The following is a 20,549-nucleotide window of genomic DNA, read 5'->3' as shown; positions in this document are numbered from 1 at the left end:
CAAGATACTCATTCTTGTGGTAAGAAGAAGACAGCTTTAAAATATTTTGGAAGGGGGCTTTTAAAAGCCTGTTCATTTGAATTAATTAAATTAGTTATCCATCCATGACATATAGTACTGCCACCTTAGAACAAGAGAAAAGGTGAAAGAAAGTCTATTATCTTTTTCTGTTATCCAGGAATATGATCAAACAAATGTCAGAGCTAGAGTTATAGCTCCTGAAAAAAAAGTGGTGCGTTAGCAAAAGAAGTTTAAAAGAGATCGAGAATATTATGAAATAAATAGGTCTTAAAACTGGAATACAGTTAAAAATCCTGCTTGTATAACAAAGGTTTCTCCTATCAATACAGACTATCCAAGGGGCATGGAGAGATGCCCAAAAAAAAGATGATAGCCTGGGAGACAGATACAAGACTGGACATCAGAACATTAAAAATAAATCGGAATAAATATAAAAGAAATAAATCTCAAAATGTGGAAACTTTAGATTAAAATCAATGACTAATAGACAATTGAGTTCTCCAATTTCTGATTCATTTTTTCAAAGAATGTTATTCGGGTCCCATGATAGAACCAGCTGAGTGGAACACAAGTGTCAGTCTGAACTGAGAACTAGGAAAATAATAGGATATGAAGGAGCAGTTAGAGGTAATACAGCAAAAGAAGAGAATACTAGTAAAGAAACAGAATTAAGACCCAGCTTCACTTCACTACAAATGAATAGAAGTTAAGGTGAGCTGATGTTTAGCCAGTGCCGGTTTAACCATTAGGCCAGCTAGGCAGCTGCTTAGGAAGGCAGAATTCAAGGGGGCAGTTTCCTAACTCGATTTCTCTTATCCCCCAGAGCAGGGTAGTTGCTAGGTGGCTGAGCAGTTTCCTCCATCCTGACGTCCTGACATCCATCCTGAGTTCCAACGGGACCCCCTCAGGACACATTTACAGCGGCGACAGGTTGCCTCCATACTCCCATGTACCCTCTGACGTTGCAGAATCATTACTAATATGTACGTGAGAATTGGGGACTGGCGCCCATAATACATCTATTTTTACTGAAGCAAGAATTGTGCTTGTCTTCCTTTCTCTCTTTTCAAAAATAGAAACGATATAAGCTATTCTATATGATACACACATAACAAAAATCATCCACCACATTGTTTCTGGCGGATGTTCCATATACGGTGGCATTGTTAGGTCATTAAAGTCCTATGAAACGAGGTGTTTGATATAAGTGAGACACTAAATAATACGGTAGTACCATCGCCATACTGTAGGGGCATTATTACACAAAAGTCTGGTTGCAGAGTTCTATGCCTTGTCTCACCATCAGTAACAACCCCCTGCTCAATGACATTACTGCACCCCGTCACCTGCCCCTGTGACCTCTGTCTAATCACCACCCTCTTCCCCACCCTGAACCCGTATCACTAATTTAGTGTATTTCTTATGTGGCTGCTACTAGTAATAAAAGCCTGGTACTGTAGTTTGTGGCATTGTCTATTGTGGCAACTAGTATAAAAATATAATATACCAGTGCATGCACAAAAAGGTATATCAACAAAGTAAATAAACAAAAAGGGAATTGCTGCAAAGATTCCGTATAGTATTTTTAATACATATAATAATCACACTTACATATCAGAATACATTAACGTTATTTTATTTCCTCTGTCTGCGGGGAAAAGGGTGTTTCGATTAGAGGAAGTGCAGACCCTCCCATCATTTGCAGATTTCTACTACAGAACAATCGAGCAAATACTTACTTTTCCTAAGTTATTTGGAGATACAAAAAACTCATAGGCGCAGGGTTCGCTCTGTGTATGCTCTGTACAAGACATCGAGATTGATAAATAGTCAAATGTACTGTATGCAATTAAACAACCCATGCACTGATTTGCTACTGGCCGGTAAAGTGGGAGAGGACACCTTTTTACTGTCAGCACACGAGTTGCCATTGGACAGGAGATCCAATTAATTAGGGGAAAGCGGTGCTTCTAAATGACCAGGGCTATTTTTGTGGGGGACTCGGAACGGAGTTGTGTCAACATTTTTTGAGTTCCAACACCCTTTGTTTAGGAATCGGCAAGAAACTCCAAATAGTGGTTATAAAATTATACAAGAACAAACAAAAACAAAAAATAGAAAAGGGGCTTTCTTTCAAGCTGATTTATTGTAGTTTGCATATCAATTGAAACAGCAGTTTCCCCCCACCCCCCTCCCATCTCCCCCCCCCCCCCCCCATCAACCCCCTTTTTTTTCAGGATGGGAACCCCGGAACAGAAATGCGTTCTTTTCAGCTCCTGGGATCCACCCAGTTCCCGAGATATTTACCGGTAAAGGTTCTGCCGGTACTTCCTGTTATTTAAATCCATCAGATGAGGTTGAAGCTTCCTACTGGCCCGTGAGACGCAAGAGATTGAAACCACCGTTATGTTTCCTCTGTTGGGGACTGCAACGTGCTACGTCCACTGATAAGTACCTCGAGAAATAAGGCGTTCCCACACCTGAAAATAGTGTGTAGCCAGGTCCCCCGCTGTGGCGCTGCCCCCCCTCGCGACACTCACCGCGGCAGCAGGGCAGAATAGCCGTTTGTGGGGAGATGCGGGAGGGTACGCGGGGATAGCGTGACTCTCTGGCAAGCGGCCGGTTGTCAGGAACACGTGCGGACGCGTTGCCAAGCCGATGTCGGGTCCCGGTGCAGGGCGCCGCCATAGGGACTTGCGCACGCATGCGCAGAAGACATTTTGGTGCGGAGAAGGCCGGGAAGGTCGCGCATGCGCAGGACAAGCGCGCGAAAGGCCACCAATGGGAGGAGAGCTCTGTAAGGGGACTACAAGTCCCATGAGCCTCTGGAACGGCTCCATGACGCCAGGGAGCCAATAGGGCTGCAGGAGCTCTGTTTGCAACATAGAGATACATTTTCGCGCGCTAAGGCCACGTTAGGCAGTTGGTGACAGGAGCAGCTAGGGGAAGGAGGTAGGGTGCTGGAGTCAGTGACTCCCGGCACTAGGCCAGTACTCCCCTAGGCCACAGTACAGCCCTGAGTCATCCTAGCGGAGTGTGGTAGGGACCGGCCCTATGTAGGGACTCTGCTCCCTTATCTAGTGTTAGTAGGGAACAAGCGTACGGATTGTTTGCTGAGAGCGAGCTAGACTACCTTTGCGGAGGCCAAGCAAGGATTGACTGCGGCCTGTGGATCTCAGCCTGGTTCTCGTCAAGGTACCGACGGCGTGGAGAAGCGGTGATATTATCCAAACCGGAATTCACCCCAGCTTCGGAGGACACCCCGCCGATCCCAACCCAGTGGTATCGCGGTACCCGTGGCTGGAGCCCGGGCAGGTAACTCACCACCTCACGTGCACCAACAAGGCCTATCATCAGACATAGTGGCTGCGCAGTCACACACATATACACACACACTGGTCTATGAATTGGGAGTGCGAGACTTTGGGTGGGATTCACCGGACTTGGGGGTGGGATCATTGTGTTGGGATGGTATCGTCCGCTGTGACGCATAGGTGGTAGCGTCCACTGTGACGTATAAAGTGTGGACACCCTCTGTGGTGCCCGTTAGCGTTAGCATCGAGGAGACGTCGAGTCAGGTTGCCCTTAGAGAGGGACACCTGTTGTTATCGGTTGTAATTGCATGTTTTATAGGCACGTTAGTAAAGATATTAGTTCTTATCCAATCAGTTGTATGTGGTTATTGGGTATTGTCCTGCGAGGAACCACTCCCCCTCTGGTGGGAGCCATCGCAGGTGGAGGGCCGCATCATTGTAATTGAGTATGCTAGTATATTGCCCCAGGTTTCCCTATAGCAGAAGCTCAGCCCTCCTGTGAGCCAACAGGTAATGCACTACACCTACTGTAACATTGTATGTTCCCTTGCACCCCACACTATATCTGCGATTGGGGGGGGGGGGGAATACCCGTTACAAGTGTATTTCAGCTTTGGGGATTCATTGTTCCAATCCTGGTTAAAAAAAGGGGTGGGGAGGGGGTTTAAAAAATGAACTGGGGAACTGCTGCTTTAACATTTCTTTGCTATGGGGGCCGGCGTTTTTTCCACTGAAAATATTTTCATCTTTTTGGTGGTAGGCTTCTCTGTGAATACATCTGGGATATATGTGGAAAATAAAAAGCAATAGTATAATACTGCACAGCAATGTAACCAGAGTTCCAATTAAATAGTGGAACATTTACATGGATTCTGATTGTGATGTTTGCACCAGGCAATTTCACTTCTAGGGATAGCCTCCTACGTTTTCAAACATCAGTGGATGTCTGTGATTATGTATATGGGGATTCACAGATCTTCATATAACGCTCCATGTGATATTACACCTTAGTAAAAATAGAGAAAACAACTCCATGGCATAATACGTTTTAATAAAAAAGAGCTGGTATAAAAGATAAGATACTCACAAGCATATGGTTCAATCACGCATTTGGATAAAGCTCCCCAGTCTGTGGCACCTCCGGTCTTCTTCCCTCTGGATATATCAACAATCATGTCTGTGGGGTCCTTTACGCTCGGGCTCCTCCGCTCCTGTGGTCGAGAGGTGTCCATCCCTCCAAGATAAAACTCGGGAGAGGGTCCCGTCGCTATATCTCTCTAACCTCAGCTCATGCACAGACGGCGGATGGGTCAGATCGACGGCGGTTTCCTCCAGTGGATTCCCGTCTCTATGACGTTACTTCAGGGTGTCAATGGCAGACAAGCAATTTTAAACTGGTGCATCTAAGAAAGACTACGGTGGCCTGTGAGTCACCCTACGCGTTTCGCATTCAAGCTTCCTTAGGGGTACTGACTCATGGTACGCTATGTTTTAAAATAGTATTTACGCATTCAGATCTAATTGATATTGCAGCTGATACATAAAGCGGATCTGGTCAAGTGCCGTGTGTGCATTTAACATGTAGATTACACATAAAATAATAATAACACATCGCTAAAATTAATAACAATAAAATTGAACGGAACTTATTGATCGGTGAGATATAACTGGATTCGCAACAGTAACATGTATTAACTAAAAAAATCAAAAAAATTGTCTTTTACTAAGAAAGGATACAGTCCTAGGTGTATATATGGGCTAATGTTTCTACGTTTTATGTACTTAATTGTAGGATTCTATCATCTGGATTGAGTCTATTGGTAATTCCTTCAATAGTACTTTTTTAGTGTTCAAGTACCTTTCACAGATGCTTCGATACTGTACTTCAATTGTTCTTGAGACTAACTTTATCGAGAATTCCCAACTTCAATTGGTATTCAGATAGCAACATCTTAACGTTTCTGATAGGTTTGCAGAATTCCTTGCCAGTGTATATAATTGTAGAGCTAGAAGCGATCATAATAAATACTCTAACATCAATATTCAACATCATATACTGATAACCCAAATAGTTTAGAGAGACCAATTAGGGTCCACATTTCAAACTATTAGTATATCCAGTGTCACTGGGGATAGTCTCATATTCCCTTACATCACCAGTGACAGACCCTGCCACACCAACAATGAGATGAAGTGTGTCAAGCCCGCATTTTGGATGATGAGGGAACCAGGTGTCACTGGAGGTAATTCCATGTTCTTTACCCTATACCAATGGCAGAGCTAGTTATATTAATGTTGGGATGAAGTGTGTTCTATCCATTTTCTAGATGATATTTAATTGCATTTGGGGCCTACGAGAAGATAGTCTTTTAATGAGGGATCCATCTCCAACATGTGTGTTTAGGAGAGCCAAGACTCTAGCAGGATTTGTCTCACCAAGTGACATCTTTAAAGATACTCAAAAAGAGTGAGACTTTTCCACCAAGGGTTCATATCAGTGTGGAGCATGTAGTATATGCAAATTTATGGTGCCATCAAAGTGTTTCTCATCCCGCAGTCCACAAAGGAGATTCAAGATTAATAGCTTTATGAATTGCAATACTAGATATGTTATATATCTGCTCACTTGTGGCTGCGGGATGGGATATGTGGGTAGAACCACTAGATTGTTAAAACTGAGGATTCAGGAACACGTTAGGCTCATTAAGAAGGGAGACCTAGCACACCCAGTGGCAAAACATTTTAATGAATGTAGAAATGGAGGTGTTGACAATCTTACCTTTTTGGCCATAGATAGTTATACCCAGAGAAAGAGGGGGAGACATGATTAATCTATTGGATCGTATGGAATCCAAATGGATTTTTTTGTTAAACACCAAATCTCCACATGGTATTAATGTAGAATGGAACCTGACCCATTTTCTTGGAGAATAGTAAAGATAGTAGATATTGCTATATACTCGGTATATTCTCTAATTTCTTTTACAATAATAAAACTGTATAGTGTTTATTTTGGATGTTCTGGAATAATTAGTTCGAAGGGACCCTTGACATAAGTGAACTTTAAAACTTTAAATCATAATGGACGATAATAAAATGGTATTGAATCATTTATGATTTTTATATTCATGTTTTCTTTATTCATGTATTTACAAATGGATATTGACAGCTCTATTTAGGACATATTGTTTGTCTCAATAGTTCTCAGTCGCCTATAAAGATTTTCACCTTATTTCTCCTTGCTTAGAATTCTTTTCTACCAAGACTTCATTTCAGATTATTGATTTTTTTGATAATTAATTTGTATAGTGAATGATGCTCTAATTCAGTGCTATTGAATCCATTCGTCTCTGTTCTATAACTTTCGTATAAGCACAATCTTGTGCTTTTATAACTTGAGAGTTTTTCAATGTGCTTGTATCTCTTTTTTCTCATTTTGAAAGGAGTTTCTTTCATGACTTTAGTCAGAAGGATTCTTAAGATTTTTAAGAAAATTGTAACTCAAATATTGGAAGAAATAACTTTGTAAATGAACATATAGAATTGGTAATTTTCCACTATCATAATCTCTGCACAGTTTCTTTAGGAGACTTTGGTATATATGTATGTAAATTATGTTTTTATATTTTTTTGTGCCCATCAACAAGAATAGAACCAATGTCTGTATGCTATTTAATATTTTCACTAGTATATTTAGCTACGATTTGTTTCTTTATTTTGTTTATGGCCATCTAGCAACAGATGACGATTTAGGGGCGTTCCTACCGCTCATCTCATGTACCCATTGGCTCCCGTTTCCTTGGGGATGTCACTTCCAACTTGTTATGCCTTTCTGCATTAAAACGTGATGTGGGTGGCTCCGAGTGTCCCATGTGGGCCATAGGGAGCCGCCTCCAGTGATGACGCAACGAACGGGGAAGTACTCCGTTCCGCCGCGCTGACCGGAATAGCGGTTCCATGATGGTAAATATGGGGGCTTGGGATCTCTTTCCACAGCGCCGTGATGCTTATGTGGCTATACGGGGAAGGTTTGGCACTCCAGGATGGTTCGGAGTGCTTGGGGGCGTGCTTGGGGAGAGCGTGATGACATCACGCAATGTGGGCGGAGCTACGTCGTTACCTGTGGCGCGAAAATAGGCAATTTGAATGGGTACATAAGGAAGTATGTTTATGATCATGTATACTCCTTGATAAAGTGTTCTGAACACGAAACGCGTAGGAGGGTGTGTGCCTCCACTTTTTTAGATAGATTAATAAAGCAATATTTTTAATATAACTTGTTTGGGACCCACTTTTGGCTGTTGCGCCAGACATCACCTTTTTTCTCACATCCCTAGAAGTGAAATTGCCTGGTGCAAACATCACAATCAGAATCCATGTAAGCGTTCCACTATTTAATTGGAACTCTTGTTTACATCTGGACTCTGGCAGCTGGACTTGAGTATATTTCTGGACTTTATTTCGGGACATTTATACATTTTCGGGACTTTATTGTTTTATTAAGGAGGACATTTAGACACATACTGTCACTAATTTTTTCTAGAGTTCGGCCGCGCGTAAGGTGCCCGCGACCGGCGACGTCGCCCCAAAACAAATGCATTGCCGCCGCTTTCACTTATAGTAAGAGTGACTGCGGCAATGCAACGGAGAAACATCGCGTCGTGAATTTTGGTAGCTGGCAATATTTGATTTTTCAAGGGCTGTCGCCTCATGTGACAGCCCCTGAACCAATCAAATGCCAGTACGCCCACAACGCCGCAGCGAAGCGAAATATAATTTTCGCTAGCGCCGACGGCTGACGTCACCCGTCGCAGGCACTATACGTGCGGCCTTAGTGGTTAGCGCTACAATTTTTTCTGAGTCCGCCAGCCAATGACTCAGTCAGTACTGCCTATGGTAATAGTGGGGTACCGTGCGGATGGAATGCATATGTGTTCAAAAATACATACACAACCTAGATATCACAGTATTAATTGGCTCACCAGCCAGGAAACTCTAGTCAGCCATTTTGAATTTCCCAAGCTCCCAGAGCTTGTCAATGAACAGTCCTGCATGTAACATCAGGACTGTTGTTCCCATCCTCAGGAGGACTTCCCACCTGCAGGAACTACAAGAAAAAGCAGAGGCTGCTGCACTACCATTCATGCATAGCCCTAGAGGTACCTAGGATACTGTATGTGTGGTATCCCCTCTGTTACTCCAGGCTGTGCACTTACCTGTGATCAGTGTTCAGTGTTAAGAGGCTCTAGAAGCCAGTACCTGCGTGTGCCAGCCAGTTCCGTGGGTCTTCATGCACTCTTTGGGACTGTACTGTCACATGTGTGTCGGACATTATCCAGGCCCTCCAACATTTTGCACATAACAATAGGTACCGCTGTAATTCCTCTATGTACGCTGGATGGAGGCACGTCCAAGCAGCCTGAGTTGCCTTAGGCAGAGCTTATACGACCTGTGCAGCCGCCCGCACTGCTGCAGCCCCAGCGATCTGTGCACTTGTCTGCAGGAGATTGGGGAGGCGATCGGAGGCAATGCGGGGGCATGGCGGACGCGTCACACAGCTGGTTCGCCCTAATTGGCTGAACCAGCTCACGTGACGCTGACGTAACGCGGCAGTCGCCTGAGAAAACAAAATGTATCGTCTTCTCAAAACGCTGCTGCGTCAACACGCTACGTTCCTGGCAGGAGCGCAGGCTAACTACTATAGCCAAGTACTGAATTCTTCCTAGGAGTTGCTCTTCTCCAATATAGTAGAAAAAAGGGGGGGGGGGATACGAGCACTGCAAAAATGACACTCTGGCTAGGGCATGTGCAAAAACGTGAAAAAAGGCTTTATTGTGGCTTAACACGCCATTAAAATTACATGTCCACCGTCCTCTGACGCGTTTCGTTCCCAACGGAACTTTATCAAAGAGTATATACTCTTTGATAAAGTTCCGTTGGGAACGAAACGCGTCAGAGGACGGTGGACATGTAATTTTAATGGCGTGTTAAGCCACAATAAAGCCTTTTTTCACGTTTTTGCACATGCCCTAGCCAGAGTGTCATTTTTGCAGTGCTCGTATCTTCCCCCCCCTTTTTTCTACTATACCTTACATCGGGACGGATGCACGCAGTGGAGCGGAGCTGTTCTCGGTCGCACAGGATACGGAAGCAGCAGCAGGAACATCCGGGGGTCACAGGTCGCTGTGTACCGCGAGGGCTACCAGAAAAGACCGCCAGTGGAGGACAGGATCCCCGGATAGGAAGCAGCTGTACGGAGTGCTGCAGGACATCGCAGACCACGGAATATAGAGAGGCCCACCAGAGAAGGGACCGCCGGTTGGATACACGCTCACCGGTCAGGTTAGACGGCTTCACGTCCGTGTGCGGGTTATTTAACCCATTGCGATAGACTTACTGCTTACTGCCTATTATTCGTTACCGTACACCTCAGGTGACAGAGTACTCCGCTTGCTTAATATTAAGAAACAATTCAGACTTGCCAGCAAGGTTTTCTTTAGAGCACCCAATCTAGGGGTCATCCCCTTACTAACCCTCTTCTCCAATATATCCTGCAGGTGGCGCTACTGACTAAAGAAACATGTCTGTTCACTGACAAGCTGTGGTGTCTGGTTGCAGAGTTCTATGTCTTGTCTCACCATCAGTAACATCCCCCCTGCTCAATGACATTACTGCACCACGTCACCTGCCGCTGTGACCTCTGTCTAATCACCACCCTCTTCCCCACCCTGAATCCTTATCACTTATTTAGTGTATTTCCTATTTGGCTGCTAATGGTAATAAAAGCCTGGTTAGTTTGTGGCATTGTCTGTTTTGGCAAGTACAAAAAGATAAAGATATTTGCAATGCTCAGAGGGGACAGATATCGCAATCAATATCACATTATAATGTACCGGCGCATGCACAAAAAGTAAATAAATAAAAACAGAAGCACAAAGATATAATTCAGTTTGTTTAATACAGAATGTTTAAATGAACAGCATTCCTAATTATAAAGCTAATAAGAATAGTGTGGGACACAGGACCAGGCACACACCGCAAGTGACCTAAACCAGGGGTGCGCAAACTTTTGCTCCTGCACCCCCTTGCCTCTTGTCCCCCGGTGCTCGCGCCCCACCTCCCCTTTAGCTCAGTGCGGCGTGACGCACAGGGTCATGTGATGTTACATCACGTGACGTCATTTGACACCGCGTTGCCATGGAGACGCTTCCAGACGCCGGCTAAAGCAAGGTCAGTTGAGGTTCCAGAGGCCTCACGCATTCCCCCGGTATTTCATTTTAATGCGTTGGGGATGAGCGCGGGGTCTCTGCAACCGCCCTCGCCCCCCCCCCCAGATTGCGCACCCCTGACCTAAACAATAGAAAATATATGTTGTCCCAGCACTACAGTATTTAATAAAAAATCATATGCTCTATTATAAATATTATAAAAAATAACATCCAATACTCATGTAACCCTGCTTCCCCCCTTCCCCCAGACTCTACGGTGGTGTCTAGGGTGCATGAGGGCAGATTACATGCGGTGTGGTGCATACCTGTGAGGAACAGGAGGGCCTGAGCTTCCCGCGATGTTGTGGGGGAGCCAGGACCGGGCTTCTGGGGTGGTAGCCTCCATCTTCTCTTAGTGGTGCAGCGCCTCCATCTTCTATACTTCCAGGAATATGGGACAGGACCTGTATAGAACCCCTTGGGTCCCAGGGTAATAGCTTCCAAGTCACACACAGTCTTTGGTAACAAAGGATAGTCTCTTTATTGACAGATCAGCAATCTCCCCACGGTAGTGGCTTCCAGTAGCCGCAACAACAACAGCAAAGACTTGCTAATTACGCCGCTTTTCTTCCACACAGATAATTCCTCCTCTCCTTCCCTCCAAGTCTCTCCTCCGACAGGATGGTCTGGGCTAGGGCTTCAATACCCCGTGGCCCACCCCCGAGGTTATCCTCGCGGTGGGGCTTGGATTCTCCCCATCACCCCAGGCAGTGGGGTGAGGGGCATTGGTCCACCAAGTCTATAACTCTATCAGCTCTACTAAAGGAAGCTGAATCTTTCCACTCCTCTCTCTCTGCTCCTGCACTCTGCGCAGGTGAGACCGCGGTCTCCTTCAACTCCTCGGACCGATCCGCAGGACTCTTCGACTCACGGCATACTAACTGAACTGCAGACTCTCGGCATAACTAACCGGCAACTCCAGACTCTCGGCATAACTCACCGGCAACTCCAGACTCTCGACATAACTAACACTACTCACAGGAGTTGGCTGCTAAATATAGAGCTAGCCCCACCTCTCGTGATGTCAGCAGAACCTCCCCTCTTGCTCACGCCTGCAGCAGAGTCCAGGCCTGCATCTACCACTCAGGGCAGGGCTATGAAGGGGGAAAACCCACAGTAGAAGGGAGATAGGTATAGCCTGTGCTGTTTACAGGGGGCTACACTCAAATCACCGTTATACATTGCACTGCAGTTCATTCTCAGCCAGCAGTGACATAACTTCCCAAACAGATGGACTAAGTTACAACAAACTTCTGCAGCTCTGCTGAGCTGAATTGAACTGCGAGGGGTCTCCCTTCCCACCTGTTTATACCCTTAACCCACCAGTTGCAACATTCAGGGCCAGGTGCTGTATTATTGACAGGTAGGGTTTAACCTTTGTTAACAGCAGCCATATTTACCCTTACCGTCACAGTTTTAACTTGTAGGAGGAAGAGAGACGCCCCTCTATGTGATTTCCTTCTCTCTGTGTACCTACGGAGGTAAGTATCCCAGGAAGCAGTGTAGTCCCCAGAGCCACCGTTCAGCTCTAGAGACCCCCTGCTTCAAACCTATTTAATAAATCAAAGTGTTGCCAGTAGTGCTCCCATAAAGGGGGTGACATGTCAGTGCTAGCCCCATCTCATCATGGCGATATATAATAAATATATCTAGAAGGGGACGGGTGGGGGAGGAGACAAATGGGGAGGGGGACAGGTGGGGTGGGGGAGGGGGACAGATGGGGAGGAGGATAGGTGGGAGGAGACAGCTGGGGGAGGAGACAGGTGGGGGAGGAGAGAGATGGGGGAGGAGAGAGATGGGGAGGAGAGAGATGGGGAGGAGACAGGTGGGGTGGGGGAGGAGACAGGTGGGGTGGGGGAGGAGACAGGTGGGGTGGGGGAGGAGACAGGTGGGGAGGGGGGTGGGTGGGGGAGGAGACAGGTGGGGAGGGGGGTGGGTGGGTGGGGGAGGAGACAGGTGGGGAGGGGGGTGGGTGGGGGAGGAGACAGGTGGGGAGGGGGGTGGGTGGGGGAGGAGACAGATGGGGAGGGGGGTGGAGGGGGGAGGAGACAGGTGGGGAGGAGGGTGGATGGGGGAGGAGACAGGTGGGGGGGAGGAGACAGGTGGGGAGGAGGGTGGATGGGGGAGGAGACAGGTGGGGGGGAGGAGACAGGTGGGGGGAGGGGGGTGGGGGGGAGGAGACAGGTGGGGGAGACACAGGGAGGACAGGGAATGACAAGGGAGGGTACAGGGAGTAACAGGTAGAGGGTAGTGGCAATAGGTGAGCACTCCCTTCCTCTTCTCCACGTGTTGAGCTTTTAGCACTGCAGTCAGTCAGTTAGCACAGGAGAGGTACCCAGTCAGTTAGCCCAGCAGGGATAGCCAATCAGTTAGCCCAGCAGAGGGAGCCAATCAGTTAACCCAGCAGAGGTAGCCCAGCAGAGGGAGACAGTCAGCACAGGAGAGGTACCCAGTCAGTTAGCCCAGCAGAGGGAGCCAATCAGTTAGCCCAGCAGAGGGAGCCAATCAGTTAGCCAGTCAGTTAGCCCAGCAGGCTTAGCCAATCAGTTAGCCCAGTAGAGGGAGCCAATCAGTTAGCCAGCCAGTTAACCCAGCAGAGGTAGCCAGCCAGTTAACCCAGCAGAGGTAGCCAGTCAGTTAACCCAGCAGAGGTAGCCAGTCAGTTAACCCAGCAGAGGTAGCCAGTCAGTTAGCCCAGCAGAGGCAGTCAGTCAGTTAGCCTAGCAGAGGTAGCAGTTAGTTAGCCCAGCAGAGCAGTCAGTCAGTTAGCCCAGCAGAGGTAGCCAGCCAGTTAACCCAGCAGAGGTAGCCAGTCAGTTAGCCCAGCAGAGGGAGCCAGTCAGTTAGCCCAGCAGAGGTAGCCAGTCAGTTAGCCCAGCAGAGGGAGACAGTCAGCACAGGAGAGGTACCCAGTCAGTTAGCCCAGCAGGGATAGCCAATCAGTTAGCCCAGCAGAGGGAGCCAATCAGTTAGCCCAGCAGAGGTAGCCCAGCAGAGGGAGACAGTCAGCACAGGAGAGGTACCCAGTCAGTTAGCCCAGCAGAGGGAGCCAATCAGTTAGCCCAGCAGAGGGAGCCAATCAGTTAGCCAGTCAGTTAGCCCAGCAGGGATAGCCAATCAGTTAGCCCAGTAGAGGGAGACAATCAGTTAGCCAGCCAGTTAACCCAGCAGAGGTAGCCAGCCAGTTAACCCAGCAGAGGTAGCCAGTCAGTTAACCCAGCAGAGGTAGCCAGTCAGTTAACCCAGCAGAGGTAGCCAGTCAGTTAGCCCAGCAGAGCAGTCAGTCAGTTAGCCCAGCAGAGGGAGTCAGTCATTTAGCCCAGCAGAGGTTGCCAGTCAGTTAGCCCAGCAGAGGGAGTCAGTCAGTTAGTCAGTTCGCCCAGCAGAGGGAGCCAGCCCGTTCCACTGCACATCACAGGAGGAGGCGTGGCTGTAACGTCCTCCCTGTCCCTGCGCCCCGCCCCCTCTCTGCCCCTGCGCCACGCCCCTTCTCAAGCAAGGCAGCAATGGCTAGTCAGTGACTCCGGCTCGCGTTCCCGCCCCGTAAGCGGTGACGTCACCGCGCATGCGCGACTCACTCCGGGATTTTCAGCTGTTGGGATATCCCCCCGATCTCCCGGCCATTCACATCCTATTCCCGGTGCGCGGTCACAGTCTCTCCGGGACCGGGAAGTGTCTCGGCCATTCACATCCTATTCCCGGTGCGCGGTCACGTTTTCTCGCAGACCGGGAGATGTCCCGGTAAATGGAAACACTGGATGGATCTCTCCTGCGGGGGGGACTTGTTCCCAAGCGGACGTGACTTGTTCCCAGGCTTCCCGAACCGGGACACCTTCCCAGAGGATCTGGACTCTCCAGGCGGAGAAGGGGGAGGGGGGATACTGGACCGGATCCTGATGGAGTCGGTGTGCCAGCAACAAGGCTGGGTGCGGGTATACGGTAAGGGCAACCAGGGATCCCATCCCTCCTTATTATTGGTGTTATTATTATTAATGTTATTATTAATAATGTTATTGTTAATGTTATTGGTATTATTATTAATGTTATTATTATTAGTATTATTTTAGTTGGTATTTGTATTTGTATTATAGGTGTGTAGTATTATTGGTATTGTAGGTGTGTATTATTATTGGTATCATTATTATAGGTGGTATTTTTATTGGCATTATTATAGGTGTTATTATTAGAGGTATTATTTTTATTAGTATTATAGGTGTTTATTATTATAAGTGTTATTATTATTAGTGTGGTATTATGATAGGTGTTTATTATTATTATTATTATAGGTATTATTATTATTATTGTTGTTGTAGTAATATCTGTATTGTCATTTATTATTCGAGGGCTTCTAAACATCATCCTCTGCAAACCGAAGTCTCCAGTACCGTGTAAAAATAACACGTTCTAATTCTGCTTATCAAGTGGTTGAAAAGTGTTGCCAAACCTACTTCTCCCCATGTGTAGTGTTATTGTCACTAGGAAGGCTGTTTATTATCCAGTGGTTGGTGTGATGATCATATGATCACTTGATTTACAAACTCAACCCTCCAGTTATGTGACCAGGAATTGTTCTCCTTAATTATTACCTAATAGGGAATGTGTTGACATTGGAAAAGCAGTCCTTTTTTTAAAATTTTATTTCTTTATAATAAGTAGGGCAGTTAGATTGTAAGTTCCACGGGTCAGGGATCCCCTTTCCTATTGTTTGCCTTTGCACTTATTGTATTATACTTCTCTGCACGGTTATTTGTTTTTTTTTTGGTCTCTTTTGTCAAATACTGAGTACAGCATGTGTGCTATATAAATAAAGAAATACATACTGTGTATGAAAAATCTGACTCATTTTATTCAGCCATAGAACCAACATTTCGGCTGGAAAGACAGCCCTGGTAGCTTGATAAAAGCTGTCTTTGCAGCCGCAACGTTGGCTCTATGGCTGAATTAATGAGTCTGGTTTCCCATACACAATCCAAGTATCCTACTCGTATTTTAAAGATTTCCACACTGTTTTTTGGGAACCTGGTAGAGAGTTCTCAAGGTTCCCCTTTTAACACCCCCCTCCCCAAGCTATTGAGGTTTTAGGAATAAGGAGCTTATTAAATATTGTTATTTTTCTGGGTTCGAAGTGTAATGAGTCTCAACGCTTTCTTTTATACAAACCTCAACCTCTGGGTATGTGAGAGAATAATGTACTTGTTCTTGTGGTTTAAATGGGATGACACTTGGTAGATAAACTGAGTATCGGCACTTTTTATACAAACCAACATCTGCAGTCCCATGTTAAAGAATAAGGTATCTTCCTACTCTTCCTCGGTGGTTGAACTGGGGCGATACTAGCTGGTAAGACTACGAAAGCTCCAGTAATTGTTGAGAATGAATGATCTATTCTTCGGCTGCGCTTATAGTGCCGGCGACGGTGACTTAACGCTACGGTCGCTGGAAAAATTGACTTGACTTCCAGCGACCGCGACCACTCCGCCGTGTCGCGCTTACTATAAGCGCACGCGACAGCTTAAATACATTTGTTTTGAAGCGACGTTGTGTCGCTGTCACTATAAGCGCAGCCTTACTGTTAGTGTTGATGAAAATGCAAATATTAATACTCGTGGTACCAGTGTATCAAACATACAAATATCAATACCTGCATTGGAGTATTGATATGTCAAAAATACCAATATCAATGTGCAGAGTAGGCAATTATCAAAAATACAAAAAATTACTTTGTGTGTGTGTGTTACTGGAACTACGATTATTTATATTTGAGAATTGTCTGCTACTGCATGATGCTGTACCAGTCACAAGCTGGCACTCACTATCACATCTCCTTTTTTGTTAGTAGTGCACATATGGCGTGTGGTTACCATCAGATAATGTTATTCATTTAGTGGGTACCAACGTTTTCTGTAGCGCTGTAAATTAATGGGACAGAGCGAAATACCAATTTTCTATGCAGACTGTGAGGAGTCTATTAAACAAAAAGTACAAATGAACAATCCGTGCTCGAGCCGTCCAATGAATAAGGTCCCCCGTTGCTGCTGTGCGTGAGCGCCTCCTCAAAACACTCCTAAAAAGGGCTTCAAAAATGGAGTCCCCAGATACAAAAAAAACAGAATGCGCACCGGGGGTTAATAACCAATATTACTGAGCAGTGCTCTACTCCTAAAGGGGTACATGCATAATATGAGTACATGTGACCCTACCAATGATCACATAACACCTTATAGGTGTAAATTGACAATTTATTGAATAAAGATTAAAAACATACAATGGTTAAAATTGGGGTCCACGTGGACCACAACACATTCAAAGCAAGCGGTTCCTAAACCGCTGCTATAACACTAAAAACGACAAGATGGCACACAACACATGTATACAAAGAGACCATGTGGTCACAAATGCACTGTACAGGCAGTCCTCGTTTTACAACGGTTCGTTTTACGTGTGTATGTTGTGTGTGTGTGTGTGTGTGTGTGTATGTATATATATATATATATGTATATATAGCTATCTATATATAGATATATAGATAGCTATATGTGTGTGTGTGTGTGTGTGTGTGTGTATATATCTATCTTCAGGACGCGTGACCATGACAACGCCGCGGGTCATATGATGTCATTTTACGCAGCGCGAAGTATGGGGGGGGGGGGGCAACAACGGAGGAGAGCAGGCGGGGGGGGGGGGGCAGCAAAAAATGTTTGCGCGCCCCTGATATAGAGCACACAGTAGCAGTCATGGTGAATAAATAAGAAGGGTGCCAGTTATGGATTAAAACCCAGTTCTTTTCTGTGTGTGAGCCATTGATTGAGCCACCTGTGCTGAAGCAGGGACATCCTGAAAACCTGACCTGTTGGCTGTATGACTACATTATTTATTTTGAAGGTCGTGATACCTTTTGTATGACAAACATGGTTAGTTTATATTGTCATATGGGCCATGTGCAGGGTATTTCCTCCCCTTTGCTTCCGTTCATATACAGTGCTCCTATCTCTGTATTTTATCAGCTTGGTAAACATTGTGTTATCTCTCCTGATTAAATTGACTGTGTACACGTTATATAAAGTACTACAATCATCCCTCTGTAGAAAATGCAATGTTACATAGATGTCAGGCTCTGATGTCGTTCACTGCACTTCTGCGAACATATTGGAACTGATGTCTTGTACCAGACGTTGCTTATTGCAAGAGGTCGTATTTGTGTATGGCCTTTTGCAGCCTGTCACTTTTACATAAGGACAGCCTATGTGTAGTTGTCATGTCGGGCTAATGCATTGTTCTACTGTTGTGTGACAACCAGCCAAGACTGTACTTTTAATGTGTGTCTGATCCCAGGCCTGCAGTATTGTGTCACAGTCGGTGGTGAAGTGCTGAACGTGTGCAGAGGGAGGTCAGTGGTTTGGGGAACAGCATGTAAAACATAATCAAATAGTGTCAAATGGCCCATGTCGAGGATGCTGAGATCCTTAAAGGGGCAGTGTCGCTGAGTACCGAAAAAAGGAAGGTAGAAGTAGATATATTTGACTGCTAACTACTGGTTAGAAAGTGTAAGCGTTACGGACCACTCTTCTGCTTTTCAGGATATTAGCGGTGCCTTTGAAACAGGTGGACCTGGGTTGGATCCCGATGTCAGCTCCTTGTGAACTTGGACATGTTACTTGTCACATCTCCCTGTGCCACGAACATCAAAATCAGTCTATGCTCATTTATTCCTGCAAAATTCTACATATAGCACTGTGTACATAATCAGTGCTGTATAAGAAATATGTTCTCGTTAAATAGGTGATTGTGGTATTTATATAAAAAGTATACATATTTGTATTTGAATGTTTGCATGGTAATCGGGTCTTCTAGCGAGTATTTTAATTTTTTACAATCTTTACCTAATCTCTTTCGCAGCGGGACTGTATGAATTTTAGAATCTGCCGGTATATTGCTGGTGACATTTTTTTTCTTTTGTTCTTTGGAAAGTAATTATAATGCCAACATTAGCCACACATAAATGTGATGTCTGGTACATATTCTGCATCAATATCACGTGACCTGGGAACATACATGTTTGTTTTTAACAGGGCAAGAAGAAGTAGAATTCACAACGTTAAGGATCTTCGTTTTTTTTAATTTTTTTTTTTACTTTTTGAGATTTATATTCAAAGAAAAAGTATTGGTCATTTTTTTTTATGTGATGTGTTTTACTCAAAGTGGATTTTAGGGCAAAATTGCACTTTTAAAGTCAGTCCACGCTGCTCTTTTTATTTTGGGGGTGGGGAGTATATATCTGTTATATAAATTTGAGCTTTCCCTTTAGAGATCCCTTCGTTTCTGAGATATGGGCCATCGGGGATGACGTCACCATTTTCTATGGGTAACCCTGCTGCCATATTTGTAGTTTTTGGGGGAGCGGGGTCAAACACCAGCACGCAAAAACCAGCACGCGTATCCCGGGAATAGCAAGGCGCCTGAAGGTTGGAGTAGTGCAATTCTGCTCCGTGGAAACCACACCTCATTGGTCAGGTACATTAAAAAGAAATATCAATTATATTAATGTAAAATACTGCTGCTCTAAATAGGCCTATTGATCGTTTTTGTCATTAGTAAACAAAGTAGAATATTTTGTTCAGCATACTTTAGTGAAATTGGAAAAATTTATTTTTTTATTTTTTGCATTAAAGTGGCTTTACCTCGTCTCTTTCCCCCCCCCCCCCCCCCCCCCCACCCCTGTTGATTTTTTCAGATCCGGAACCCCCTGCTTCCTGAGATCATTACATCTGAAGGCGGTGCCGGTAGCAGCTCCAGCTAGGCACAGAAAATGTCTGTTTAAAGATCCCGTGTCCCGCAGGCCAATAGGAAGAAGCGACGTCATACTTGGAGCTTCCTATTGGCCGCGTAGTACGGGAGCTTTAATAAACAGAAGTGAGATACTGGCATCACCCTCAGAGGTAAGTATGTCAGTGAGCAGGGGGTCCCGAGAGCTGAAATGAATGTGATTCAGCTCCGGAGACCATCTGCTGCCCTCGTAGGAGGGGCATCTTCTTTTCAATATTCTACTCTCTATAAGTAAGTGGCATAATGTAAAATGTGCTCTGATTAGAGCGTAGCAAAATGCTGTATCTGTGCTCTTCATGTCTTGTAAAACAAAACTCTCCAAACAGCCGCCCAGTGCATTCTGAATTAATTTACACATTTAGATGTTCCAAATGTTCACTATGCAAAGCAAATATTACCCCAGCTTAGTTTTCAGCGTGGGTGTTTGCCGTTCACATCGTGAAGAACACTTGTAATTTAATGAGGGTTGAGAAGATTTGTGTTTCCAACCTGTTTGATCAACCCATTCAAACACACACACACACACACACACACACACACACACACACACACACACACACACACACACACACACACACACACACACACACACACACACACACACACTTGCCATACTATACATTTGAAGGGTTGTTCCATACAGTTGGCCAAAACCTCTTAGGAGTGTAATTTGCTTCCTTAGAAGAATTCAATTACGGTAAAATAACAATTGTACTGTACTTATCTTTTGAAAAACCGACTATGCTGTTTTTGGCTTCAGCTACTTCTGTTGATTTTTACAAAGGACAAAGACAATTACCTGCAGATTTGATAATTGACAAACAGTCTTATTACTGACAGAGTTTAGATAAAGGTTGGGCAGAAAATAAAATCCCGTGTGTGTGTGTGTGTGTGTGTGTGTGTGTGTGTGTGTGTGTGTGTGTGTGTGTGTGTGTGTGTGTGTGTGTGTGTGTGTGTGTGTGTGTGTGTGTGTGTGTGTGTGTGTGTGTGTGTGTGTGTGTGTGTGTGTGTGTGGTTTTTTTTTTTTTTGGAGAAATGACAAAAAAAATTTTTGTCACAAATTTGTTTGTTAGATCCTCTAAATTTTCTGTTTTGGACAAAATATTGACATATACCCATTTTT

General features: G+C 45.2%; 1 protein-coding gene across 6 annotated transcripts in view; it reads left to right on the top strand.

The window, feature by feature from the left end:
• The window catches only part of RASAL2 (RAS protein activator like 2), a 264,917-nt gene that overhangs the window by 9,771 nt on the left and 234,597 nt on the right, over window positions 1-20,549 (top strand). For 2 of the 6 annotated variants that reach the window (XM_075616624.1, XM_075616620.1), the window contains exon 1: window positions 13,393-14,542. The exons of 2 other annotated variants lie outside the window; for them this stretch is intronic. In XM_075616624.1, coding sequence (XP_075472739.1) covers window positions 14,362-14,542 — 181 coding nt within the window. In that variant the 5' untranslated portion in view covers window positions 13,393-14,361. Of the gene's footprint in view, window positions 1-13,392; window positions 14,543-20,549 lie in introns of those variants that run through there. 2 more of the 6 variants (XM_075616622.1, XM_075616621.1) reach the window with 2 other exon arrangements.

This window comes from Ascaphus truei, chromosome 10 (genome assembly GCF_040206685.1).
Source record: "Ascaphus truei isolate aAscTru1 chromosome 10, aAscTru1.hap1, whole genome shotgun sequence".
Classification (NCBI taxonomy): domain Eukaryota; kingdom Metazoa; phylum Chordata; class Amphibia; order Anura; family Ascaphidae; genus Ascaphus; species Ascaphus truei.
This window is presented reverse-complemented; position numbering and strand designations above follow the sequence as displayed.